This window comes from Staurois parvus, unplaced genomic scaffold (genome assembly GCF_062004578.1).
Source record: "Staurois parvus isolate SC_StPar_1 unplaced genomic scaffold, SC_StPar_1.0 ptg000207l, whole genome shotgun sequence".
NCBI classification, from domain to species: domain Eukaryota; kingdom Metazoa; phylum Chordata; class Amphibia; order Anura; family Ranidae; genus Staurois; species Staurois parvus.
Window position 1 is genome coordinate 176,801 of NW_028318003.1, and position 13,294 is coordinate 190,094.

Consider the following 13,294-nt stretch of genomic DNA (forward strand, 5'->3'; position numbering starts at 1 on the left):
TTATAAGACAAGTACATTGTATATGTGCCACGTCTAAGATTAAAATAAATAAACAAGAATTCCCCAAGTTCTAGTAGTAACACAGAGATCCTCAAACCCCATAATCTGTAATGCTCCAAATTTAAACCAGTACAAACTAATATATAATTTGCATACAGCCCTTCTTGTTTCAAAGACCGAACACAATAATTGGTTAAATTTCAAGACCTAAACAGCCCTGCTATTAGAAGCTATAGAATATTTCTTGTTTATACAGCCATTCTTAAACACTCCACTTCTTTAAAAGCAAATAAAAGGATCCAAGTTTGTTTGCACCTAATAATGAAACGGTTTTCCCAGGTTATTCTCATTAAACATTTATATTCACTTTAAAGTCTTTATTAATACATACTAATGTAAACCACAAGAAAGCAGTAAAAGAGGGTGCTAGTGGTGTTTGGGATCTGTAATACTGCTCATGTCTAGATGCGAAGGAAAGTGAGATCAAAAAATGCATCAGTTCTTCAGTCTATTTCTGAAAAATGTGTATAAATTTCACAATATAAAACTTTTTTAATTCAAACATATCCTGAGATTTATATACTTCCTGCAGTGTAAGCAATTTACATAATTTTTATGATCCCTAAAAAGAACTGTTCCAGCAATGTACTTACTACATGTGTATGTGGGACAGCAAGGATTATCATCGTTTGACGTCTCTACTATTATTTCACCATCTCTACAGTCTGCTGGTAGGCATCCGCTGCTTTCACAAGGCTGTAGGGAGTGAGAGTTACAAGATCAGATCACATTTATTTGACAATCAATATGCACAACGTCTTGGAGATAGGAGAGCATTTAGTCCCACATTAGAAATAGATGGAGTTTACATTCCTGGTTGAAAATGTGGAGGCTATGAACATAATTGGAGATGTCCCATACAAATCTATTAGGGTGCTATCAGTTTGCTCATCAGGACATAAAAAAAAAACTTACCGTCACAGGAGGAGGAGGGGTAGCCTGTAAAAAAAACAAAAACAAATGTGTAACAAAATATTTATATACAATATATTTTATCAATGGCAATATTAAACAAGGGCCACAAAAAAAAGAATAACAAGGTATTGCAAAGGTGTAGGCACCATAAAGTGCCAGTGTATACCAGTACATACACAAATAGGTGCCAGTGCATCCCAATGCTCCAGCCTCTGTATATGTAGATGAGGCTAAGGCATACAAGATTGCATTGTGGTGGGTAGGGGCAGACAAGCCTATTTACTAGTACCAATAAATATGTATTTTGCCAATCACATTCACTCTTTATGGTACCTGACCATTTTTTGCATATATTCAATTTCTATTAAAAATGTTTGTGTTCAGGAAGAGCACAGACAGCATATGTATACACAAATAATACAATGATATATGATACAAATAATAGGTAGTGACACACCTAAACAAAAGCAAATAACAGTGCAGGATTTTTTCAGCACAGGTTTGTTTTAAACCTTTAGATAGGAAGGCTGAGTAGCAGCCTGGGCATGGGTCAGATGGGTTAAATTTAGGTTAGGGCTGAAGGATCTGCAGGTAAGTTCCCTGATACCCTCCCGTACTAGAAACTTGGAGAAGATTCTAGAAGCAGTGGGTGGGAGTGAAGAGGGGAAGGTCTGCACACTCAAGGGACTCCAGCCACACTCAAGGGACTCCAGGAGGCTTTAAGAGTGAGAGCTCCTGCTCAGTAGCAGGAGTATTCAGGTGGATGATGTAGGAAAAGGCTGAGATGCAGGAGCCTGGGTGGGGGCCTAGTGGAAAGGGGCTTACCTACAGGCTAAGACCTGGAAAAGAGGATCACTCAGCCTCACCAATCCACAGAGAGAGGACCACCTGTGGAGCCAGGAAAAGAGCCAGTCCAGCAGAGGGCGTGAAGGCAGCCACCAACCCAACCAGCTCAGAGAAAAGGACAGAGTAATCCTACATCCCCTGGGCCAGATAAAGGGAGATGGAATTCTGGAGGGAAACATGACTAACTCCTTACCCAGGACTGTTTAATTTTAAAGTGGCAGCCACTGGATACCCTTGCCCAGGGATTCCCTCAGGCAGGTGGATGAGAAGAGGATTTATTTGGGATCTGGGGTGGTACACCAGGAGAGGCTGGAGAGCTCTCCCAAAAGAGAATTTTGTGTCTTTGAACTTGTACATACAGTTGTGTTAAAAATAATAGCAGTGTGTTGAAAAAAGTGAATAAAGCTCAAAATCCTTCTAATAGCTTTTATTTTCATACACACAAATGCATTGGGAACACTACACATTCTATTCCAAATCAAAACATGAAAAAAAATATATCAAATTTGTGTTGTTCCTCTAAAAAAATTGAAGAAAAGTGAATATTAGACTGTTCAAAAAAATAGCAGTGTTTGTATTCTTCTTTACAAACTCAAACATTCACTATATAAACTGAAAAATGTTTGAAGATTTTGCTTTCCTTTGAATCACCTAATTAATATTTAGTTGTATAAGCACTGTTTCTGAGAACTGCTGTACATCTGTGTTGCATGGAGTCAACCAACTTCTGGTACCTGTGAACAGGTATTCCAGCCCAGGATGATTGGACTACATTCCACAGTTCTTCTCTATTTCTTGGTTTTGCCTCAGAAACTGCATTTTTTGATGTCACCCCACAAGTTTTCTATTGGATTAAGATCCGGGGATTGGGCTGGCCACTCCATAACGTCAATCTTGTTGGTCTGGAACCAAGATGTTGCACGTTTACTGGTGTGTTTGGGGTCGTTGTCTTGTTGGAACACCCATTTCAAGGGCATTTCCTCTTCAGCATAAGGCAGCATGACCTCTTCAAGTATTCTGATGTATTCAAACCGATCCATGATCCCTGGTATGCGATAAATAGGCCCAACACTGTGATGCTTGTGCAACCATACTTCACTGTTTTCACAGTGTACTGTGGCTTGAATTCAGTGTTTGGGGGTCATCTGACAAACTGTCTCCGGCCACTAGACCCAAAAAGAACAATCTTACTTTCATCAGTCCACAAAATGTTGTGTCATTTCTCTTTAGGCCAGTCAATGTGCTCTTTGGCAAATTGTAACCTCTTCAGCACGTCTTTTTTTCAACAGTGGGACTTTGTGGGGGCTTCTTGCAGATAGCTTGGCTTCACATAGGTGTCTTCTAATTGTAACAGTACTCACAGGTAACTTTAGACCTTCTTTGATCTTCCTGGAGCTGATTGTTGGCTGAGTCCTTGCCATTTTGACTATTCTTCTATCCATTTGAATGGTAGTTTTTTGCTTTCCTCCACGTCTTTAAGGTTTTGGTTGCCATTTTAAAGCATTTGCGATCATTTTAGCTGAGCAGCCTATCATTTTCTGCACTTCTTTATATGTTTTCCCCTCTCCAATCAACTTTTTAATCAAGGTACGCTGTTCTTCTGAACAATGTCTGGAACGACCCATTTTCCTCAGAATTTCAGATAGAAATGCACTGCAACCAGCATGTACAACATTTGCTGCCTTCCTTCCTTAAATAAGGTCAATAATTGCCACCTGTTTTTCAAAGAATGAATGACCTCACTAATAGAACTCCACACTGCTATTATTTTGAACATGCCCCTTTGAATTAGTGACTCAATTACACAGAATCAGCAGCATGCATGTCATGACTGTTGGGTCTGTTGGATTTCTATTACTCTACTACACCTGCTAGTAAATTATTTGCCATGTAGAAATATCATTTCTGCCAAAAACAGTGATTGATCAGGTTAGTGATGTCTGACTGCTATTATTTTGAACACAACTGTAGTTGTTAAGAAGTTGTCCTCAGTTTACTGTTCCTGGGGCATCCCATGAACACCCTCAACCCCATCCCTGTTTAATACCCCTAATAAAACTAAAAAAAACAAGCTCAAGGACTGTTTACTGTCTCTGGAATGCAAGTCTGAAGAAAATGCATGTTGCCTGCTTGCGCAGGAATATAAGGGGACCCAATAACTTCATCGACTCCTAAGGGGGTAGTGCTACACTACAATCAGATTTTATACATTCTACTTTTTTTGTACTTACGGGAGTTGTTGGTATAGGAACTGAAAAATAAAAAGAGGTACATGTGATTACCATCTAGCATAACTCAGCAAGCAACTTACAACTGTGTACAGCATATACAGTATATAAACAGCAGTAGAATATCAACATCCAAATAACACAACAGATTTCTTCAATCAGACAATGCAAAAGTGCAGTGCAGTGCAGTGACCAGTAGCCACCAATCAAATTTTAACTCAAATGGCAGTAGATGCAGATGTTATGGTTTGCAGCCTTCCCTTGATCTTCAAATATTTTTTCACACCCTCTTACTTTGTTATTTCTGTCTACTTGCTCTTTTGTATTGTAAAGCTTTTCTTTGGAAATAAAGAATGCAACGAAATTACATAATGAAGGTCAGCACTTACTGCAAAAGAATGCCTTGCAGCAAGGGTCATCAGTTGGAGTTTGAATCTTATACTCATTGTCTTCACAAGTGGGTTCAGGAGCGCAGGTCACGTGACTACATGAAGGCTACAATATAGAGAGAGGTGTACTATTAGAATGGTCATAGGGACATGGTATGGAGTACAATTATCACTACTAGGCCTGCTTAGGAAAAATACTTTGCTTCAATATAATGTCAGAGTAGGTCTGTGATGGAAAACTTGCAAATTCAATTTCAGTGCTATTGGAAGGTGCAGTGCAACAAGGAAGCTATATAACAGTTATTCTCTGTACAGTACATAACAACATAATATAGTGTGTGGCACTGAAAGCACATGGCTACTCAGGCATCAAGTGTATGCTGGGAATATTATCTAATGCAAGCTTTACGAATAGAAACCATCTGAGCATATACTTTACCAGAACAGCTGTGTTCACAATATTAAAAATGAAGAAAGGCTGTGAATATTCCAGAAAATTTTGGGCAAAGTAATAAATACTTTTCCTTGATAATTGCAATATGCTACCTTGTTCAGAGCGTTGGCTGATCTCACACCGAAAGATATAGATTAAATAAGCAACCAAAAAATATATATTGTAGTAATGGAGGAATAATTTTGGCTGGAATTCTTAATTTTCTTTTTTTCTTGGTGATCAGATATTCTTTCACAAGTTCCTGAACTCACCTAACTACTTAGCCCATTACTATAGAGTCACGCACACATTGATGAGTGCTAATTATCGGTATATTTTCTACAGTATTAGAAATATATATTAAATCTAGCATGACACCCATTTTCACCATTATAAAGGCCATATGGAAAGGTGGTGCCAGAAACTATAGTGGGGATATATTGCCATTAGAAAACACCCTGAAAACAAGTGCTGATGTCCATCCAAAACTGAAGTATGAGCTTTGGTTGAACTTGACTATTAAGTGTTTTGATTGGTGAAAACTTACAGGAGGTGGAGGTGGTGGAGGTGCTGAAAAAGAAAAAAAAATACACAAAACAGCATTAGAAAATATTATAAAGCAAATGGTAATGTAGCACACTCCAAAGCATGCATGTTTACACATATGGCAATCAAGGCAAAACATCTTCCCTTTGGAGCTCCTGGCTATGCCCTTTCCATAGAATTCTACTGCCTTCTCCTATTTCATAATTTTAAAATTATAACCAGAGCAGGTGGGTGCAACTGGAAATGCTGAGAAAGCACTGCTGGAGTAAAAGAAGTATGAATTGAGTTAGTGTATTATTCAATCTATAAGAGTTCTGAGAAAAAGTCAACTGAAACCCAACGCAAAGATGCCACAGAAAAACGCACCCACCCCCCACACCCTTTTTTCCCAAATATAAAGTTTCCAGTAAGACATATAATCTAACAAAAAATTGATATGAATTTTTTCCCTGCAGGAGGAAATTGGATCATGCTTTGCTAGGAGTTTTTCCCTTCCTCTGGATCAACTGTGGGTATAGGATTATAACTTTTTTTATGGTTGAACTGGATGGACTTTTGTCATTTTTCAGCCAGACTAACTATGTGAAAATGTAAATCCATGATGATTACTTTGGTGCATCAGCAGAAGTAGCAGAAGAAGTGACTGCTGCATAACTCATAGTCTGGAGCCCAGATGAGACCGGATCATTTCATTCTCCCTCACTGCAGCAGTCCAGGCATCACCAAGCTTTATTGGCTGGACTTGACACTCACAAGACTATTATACTGTGAAGCACTGGTACTCATATAAGGTATAGTTAATATTTTTCAGCTTACAATAATGATCAAATTAGAATTTGCATTAGAAAAAATACATCTGTATTATGAATACTTTCTATAGGTAGCAAATTCAGGCCTGCTGCAAAGTTCCCCCACTCTCTTGCTATAAAGACACTTACGACACTGATGTTCAGGACAGCACTGTGTTTCGGGGTCTCCAAGCAGCAGTGGTGGCCTGTTATCATCGCATGTGGGAAGATCACATCGTTCTTGACATTCTGCATATAAAAATAGACAACACCTTAAACAGTAAGCATATATTCAAGGAACAAGAAATTGTATTTTCTGAAATGAATGATAACATATAGACAGACAGGTTATGCTGACATGAACTCTCATACACAGCACTGATGAAAGCTAACTAGTCTGAAATGGAGATAGGCAGTTTGGATTAATTCGATATATGATTGTACAGTTGGCCCAGCTTCATAAACAATGATTGGAATAAACACTTTTTTTTGAGAGGGTGGAAGGATTTGCGATAAAAGCAAATCACCTTTGTAAAGAAAGCTCTGCTATGCTTTACGGTAAAATGAAAACTGTCAATTAACTGGAAAGCTTTGGAATTCATTTTTTTAAAACTTTTTAACATTGTTACCTAACAATACATTTCTTTGCACAATTCAACTTACGGCAGATAATGACTGGACAGCAGCGAGCGCCAGAAGGAGCTTCCATTACAACTGGGGTGGCACCTGTCATCTCACAGGACACAGGAGCACAGAGTATATCCGTGCATGATGGCTTTTGGAAACAGAAAAGCAATCGTGTGTAAGTGCATACATAAATGTGTAAAACCATCAAGCATAAAGAAAATGTCTTGGTTATGGATGTAAGCATAGTCCAACTAAAAGTATTATTATCTTCTACCTAGTTTCATTATTTCATTAGGATTTATTATTAAAGTTCTGGTGACATGGGGGCCCCAAGGGATTCCCTTAATTTGCAGGGATTTCCTCTCCCTCCTTATTTGGGCTATCGGACGGGTAGTGAAGGCAAATCTCCCCAATTGGACACAGCTGGCAAAAAAACGAACAGGGGTTATAACCCTTCCTTACTGCTTATCCAAAATGAAAAAAAATTGGTTATAGTTCTACTTTAAGGTCCTTTGCCTATTCTTGCCTTTTTGGGGCAGGGGGGGCACAGCTTCTAGAGTACAGGAACATGTACAGGGAAATATATATAGTATGTAGACTGTTATTGCTGACCTCTTCAATACTTTCTAAATCAGTGGAACCTGAATGCATCAAACAAAGCACAGACTATGGAGTTGTGTCAGTGGCTCCATAAGGCTCCACCAGATAAGCAGGGATGACAGGTAACTAGCATTTTCTGAAGGAGAGCTCCTTATTGCCAGTCTATGTATTTCTCTCAATGTATCTTCTACTTGACTTGAGCTCCAGAGTCCACACTGCTCTCTTAGACCATTAAAACATTATAAAGGCTATAGGCTATAAAGATAACAACTAGTATAACTTACTGGAGGTGGAGGTGGAGTGGGTGGGTTCTATGGATGAACAAAATGAAAAATGTCAGATACAGCTAAAAGCATGTTAAAATGCAGTCGTGTTTTCTCAGTGTAATTCTATATGGATAAGGTCCAGTCAAATGTACTCATTGCATTTACATGCTCTGTTTATACTGATTGTGATCTATTTTTTTTTTTGTCTCAATATTTTAGCCAACAAGAATTGCAGATGGAAAGCAAATATATATGGGGAATGTAAATAAATATAATTTGGGGAATATATTGCTAATATTGATAACAGCAATAACAACAACAACAATAAAAATAATTATAATACGCTTTACTATGATATGCAATAAAAAAAATCATTAAATTAGCAAAACTAAAAAGATGCTTCATGTGGGAAGAATAATAATTAATGACTTACGGTAAAGGGTGGAGGTGGTTGGGGTGTTGTTGGCGGTGCTAAAATGTAAAGAGAAAAACATCAGCTCTAGATACTTTTATGCAGAGTTTTTTTTAACTCAGAGAATAGGAGAAGGAAACCCCTCCTACCAAGTCACCCCTGTCTCTGTCCCTTGGGTCCACCCCCTGCCCACCTCCCAATACCGCCACTTTTAGAGAATACAGAAACAAGTATCATTTTGTTGTGCTAAGCAACTTGTATGGAATTTGTGAAAAACAATAAAAGCATTAAAATAGATCCCCTGCAGACTGCAAATATAGATGCCCCCTAGCAACAATAGATCATCCAGTAACAATAGATCCCCCAGAAACAAAAGATTCCAACAAAAACAGATTTCCCAGCAATCAGCATCAGTAGACCCTCCTGCAGCCAGCATCAATAAATCTCTCCATCTACAGTAGGTCCCTCCCAGCAACAATTAATCTCCCAGCAACACAAGACCCCACAGAAACAATAGGTTCCCTGCCAGCAACAATAGATCTCCCCGGTATCAATAGACGCTAACAAAAAAATAGATCCTCTATGGCGACATGGATTGCCCAGCAGCCAGCATCAATAGCCCCAGTGTGTATTCGACCCCCAGCCCCGCCCCTCCTTCCTTCTCACTGGTTGTGACTGACGGTCTATCTGCTGAGACCGACCCAACTCATAAAGATTCAAATACATTCTCATGAGAAACCCTACAATCACAATTATTCATTGTCAGTAATTGACTAATAGCATGTCTCAATGCTAAAATCCTGGGAAAGAAAGGACTGGAAAAATGTAAACTGTAGCATTCCCAGCACCTCTTAGTCAAGTCTTTTTCTGTTGGTACTATATTGCAGACATTGATGTACAAAGTCATTCATTGCATGACTTAGACCTGAACCCTAAAACAACAGATATTCAATGGTAGCCACTGAGAGGTGCTGATTGTTGTTAATTACTCTGTATGTAAATGACTGAAGTATGAGCACCCATTAGCAGTGCTTGTTTTCACACTGTAGAGTTGTTCTTTCTCTGATATTGCTGGGGTTTTTTTGAAGGGGACAGTCTAGATGCAAATGGCCTTTGTTTGAGAGGTCTTCTTTAGGTGTGCAAAATGTATAGAATTACTTACGACATTCATATATTGGACAACATTCTGCCTCCAAGTTAAAGTTCACAATTAGATCGGCACCATCACAAAAAGGAGCTGGTGGGCATGGGTCACACTCTGTAAAACAAAACACATATTTATTCAATTATTCCGTTTTATCAGACAGTCATTTGGAGAGTGAAGGCTAAGCTAAGCCCGAAAGATTTACCTTCATTACATACAGAAAGACGCATCATTGGATTGGCCAAAAAGAACCTTTAATTGCCCCTCGTGTGCAATCTTTCAGGAATTTAAATAAAACATCTGCATTTTGCTTGCACGTGAAAAAGGTTATTCATGTGAACACAGCCTCACCTCATTAACTGAGTTAATATTATCTTTGCTGTGTATTGTTCACGTCAAAACTACAGAGAAACTTTGCTATACAACAACCACCCAGAAGAATGAATTATCCCCATCTCTCTGCCTCCTTGCCTGCTCTTCACACAGGGCACTAGAGAGTTTAAATCATAGAGGAGTCTGAAGGCAAACACCTTCTTCTCTGCTCTTTCCCACAGTGAGCAGTGTCATTGGTGCATCCATTGGACTTTCGCTTTTTAATATAAAACCGCATTTAAATAATAAAAGTGGATAAAAAAAATCAGTTTTGAAAATATATCGATTCAAAAACTTTAAATCATTACAGTTTCCTTGTCATTTGCTCCAAAAAGAGTCCACAATCACACTTACGACATTCATATGCTAGACAGCAAGGGTCCGTGGTGTCAACCTCGACTGCTCTTTCTCCGTTCCGTAAGCAGGAAGGCACATTGCATGTGACACCATGACATTTATGCTGGAAAAGATGGAAAGAATAAATATTGGTTGTTACACATAACTGTTAGCATTTCACCCAGTATAAATAGGTAAGATATTACTTAAGTCAGAACGGTACTTACAGGTGTATTCACTGGAGGAGTAGGTGGTGGCGGTGGTGGAGGTACTGTAGAAAATGATACATTTCACATTAAACAGGAAACTATACTACTACTACTATTATTACTCGTGTGAGCTTGCTGCAAAGCTGTCCTATGGCATCTGTGGAGTTGGAATTCCTTAGCACAAATGCAATGTTCACTGCTGTTTTACTTTCTGGTACTGGAGTCCTGTTGACAGGAAACTCCACCATCTTTTCACTATGTCCTTCCACCTTTTATCCAGCTGTGTCATGACGGATGCAAAAAGCTGCACCATCACTTTACACATTGAAAGAAAAAGTATGAGGACATTTCCGGCTAAAAAGGCAGTAGCTTTCTTGGGGTATGTAAATGACAGTATTGCTAAACATATATAAAACCTTTTTTAATTCAAACATATCTTGAGATTTTTATACTTCCTGTAGTGTAAGCAATTTACATCATTTTTATGATCACTAAAAAGAAATGTTCCAGCAATGTACTTACTACATGTGTATGTGGGACAGCAAGGATCATCATCGTTTGACGTCTCTACTATTATTTCACCATCTCTACAGTCTGCTGGTAGGCATCCGCTGCTGTCACAAGGCTGTAGGAAGTGACAGGAAAATCACTTTCATTGGACAATCAATATATACAATAGATAGGAGAACATTTATTCCCAGGTTAGCAATGTGTTTTTGTACTGAGGAGGTTATAAATATAATAGGAGAAGTCCCATACAAATCTCTGAGGGTTTACTGTACAAGCATGGCCAGTACTGAAGAGAATTACTGCTGCAGGACTTTAAACATTAGAAGTGACCGCGGCTATGCTATTAAGTTCAGTAAACAGCAGAGGAAGGAGATTTTAGTGTAGATTAGTTAATGAAGGCTACATGGGGGAAGGGGGTTGGGGGGGAGGGGGTCTAGTTTTGTTAAAGGCACATCTGTGCTTAAACCTTACTCCTACTGACCACCAGGGGCGGACTGACCATTCGTGCACTCGGGCGCTGCCCGAGGGCCCAGGGTCAGTAGGCCCCATGATCCCCTACTGCCCAGGGGCACCATGAGTTGTCAGTCCGCCCCTGCTGACCACTGACCTAATCCCCAACACTCTATTGATACCCGGAGATACAGATTTACACTTATGATGCTAAAATCTCAGTGCGCAACACTACTGATGGAACATTTGATTACTTTATATGCTATTCTATCAGTTTGCTTGTCGGCACATAAAAAATAAACTTACCGTCACAGGAGGAGGAGGAGGAGGAGCCTGGAAAAAACAATAACAACATAAGATGCCAGTGCATACCAGTACATACACAAATAGGTGTCAGTGCATTTTTTTTTTATTCAAGCTGTGTAAGTAGCTTGAATCTGACCTGAAATAAACCTGTTGCAGTGCCTGTACAGAAAAGGAGCCAGCTAAAAGACAAGTGCCATTCTAATAGGAGGAGAGATCAGAGTGACAGAGACATTAGCTCATAAGTCTGATGCTTCTCCTTTCACTGTTCCATCAGAGGCTTGAGGTGAGGAAAAATCTGCAAGTGTTATGGAACTGCAGCAGATACATTTCACATGTCCTGCCCTGTCAGTCGTGGCTGTGCTATGTGGCTGAGCCATGAAGATGTAACGAGAGCATGGTCAAAAATAAATATCCTTTAGCAGGTAATAAAAGCTCCCATAAATGTATTTCATCTGTTTGTTTATCTGCTTGCCTGGAGTTTAGAGCTGAATGATGATTTGCAAAATGCAGCCATTGGTTGCAGCAATCATCTTTTAGCCATAGCAGGTCAGGCAGGTGCTATGGGGTCCAGCAGCACAGAAGAATCAGGGCATCCGCCTGAATAATGTTTTATACAGGTACCAACAGCAGTCGGCATATACTCTATGTTTGAGATGTACGTACAGTTCTCAGTTTTTACAATGGATTAATACAAGTCTCAAGGATACAGTTTAGGGAGTCATGAGACCCGAAGTGGTTATGCAGTGGGGCTTGATTACACATCATTATATTTGTCAAACAAAGCTTTACCTGCATTTTATCAATTCCACATGAACTTACAAAATCAGCCTGATAGTCCACTGAATTTATACTACAATCAGATTTTACACATTCTACCTTTTTTTGTACTTACGGGAGTTGTTGGTATAGGAACTGAAAAATAAAAAGAGGAACATGTGATTACCATCTAGCCTAACTCAGCAAGCAACTTACAACTGTGTACAGCATATACAGTATATAAACAGCAGTGGAATATCAACATCCAAATAACACAACAGATTGCTTCAATCAGACAATGCAAAATTGAACAGTGCAGTGACCAGTAGCCACCAGTCAGATGGTAAATCAAATGACAGATAGATGCAAATCTTATGGTTTGCAGCCTTCCCTTGATCTTCAAATACTTTTTCACACTCTCTTACTTTGTTATTTCCATCTACTTGCTGTCACATGTGTTTTGTATTGTATAGCTTTTCTTTGAAATGAAAGAATGCAACAAAGTCACATAATGAAGGTCAGCACTTACTGCAGGAGAATGTCTGGCAGCAAGGGTCATCAGTTGGAGTTTGAATCTTATACTCATTGTCTTCACAAGTGGGTTCAGGAGCGCAGGTCACGTGGCTACATGGAGGCTACAATATAGAGAGAGGTGTACTATTAGAATGGTCATAGGGACATGTTATGGAGTACAATTATCATTACTAGGCCTGCTTAGGAAAAGACTTGTTTGCCTCATTCTAATGTCAGAGTAGGTCTGTGATGGAAACATTTTAGCTTCAGCTTTAGTGCTATTGAAAGCTGCAGTGCAACATGGAAGCTCTATAAGGCCTCACACAGACAGGACATTTCAAAGACGCAAACATTTAGGTGCATTTAAAGGCGTCAAGCGCTTGGGCATTAATGAATTTCATTGGCCAGAATAATTATACATTATTATTCTGGCCATTTAAATGAATTAAAGCTGAAGCGCTAAACGCGCCTGGCGTCAACACGCGTTTAGGCAGGTTTAAATACATTTAGATGCCTTTGCTCGCGTCTTTTTCCTGCCAAAACGCTGCTGCTCCTGGACGCATAGGCCCTGGGTTTTTTTTTTTCCTT

The 13,294-nt window shown here is 39.2% G+C and overlaps 1 protein-coding gene across 1 annotated transcript in view; it reads right to left on the reverse strand.

Annotated features, from left to right (window-relative positions):
- The window catches only part of LOC149461208 (uncharacterized), a 329,662-nt gene that overhangs the window by 41,741 nt on the left and 274,627 nt on the right, over positions 1 to 13,294 (reverse strand). The window contains exons 176-186 of the mRNA XM_089678641.1: positions 12,723 to 12,828; positions 10,190 to 10,233; positions 9,981 to 10,086; positions 9,273 to 9,368; positions 8,132 to 8,169; positions 7,717 to 7,743; positions 5,419 to 5,610; positions 4,439 to 4,544; positions 4,053 to 4,072; positions 976 to 999; positions 654 to 756 (exon numbers count right to left, since the gene is read on the reverse strand). Coding sequence (XP_089534767.1) covers positions 654 to 756; positions 976 to 999; positions 4,053 to 4,072; positions 4,439 to 4,544; positions 5,419 to 5,610; positions 7,717 to 7,743; positions 8,132 to 8,169; positions 9,273 to 9,368; positions 9,981 to 10,086; positions 10,190 to 10,233; positions 12,723 to 12,828 — 862 coding nt within the window. The remainder of the gene's footprint in view (positions 1 to 653; positions 757 to 975; positions 1,000 to 4,052; positions 4,073 to 4,438; positions 4,545 to 5,418; positions 5,611 to 7,716; positions 7,744 to 8,131; positions 8,170 to 9,272; positions 9,369 to 9,980; positions 10,087 to 10,189; positions 10,234 to 12,722; positions 12,829 to 13,294) is intronic.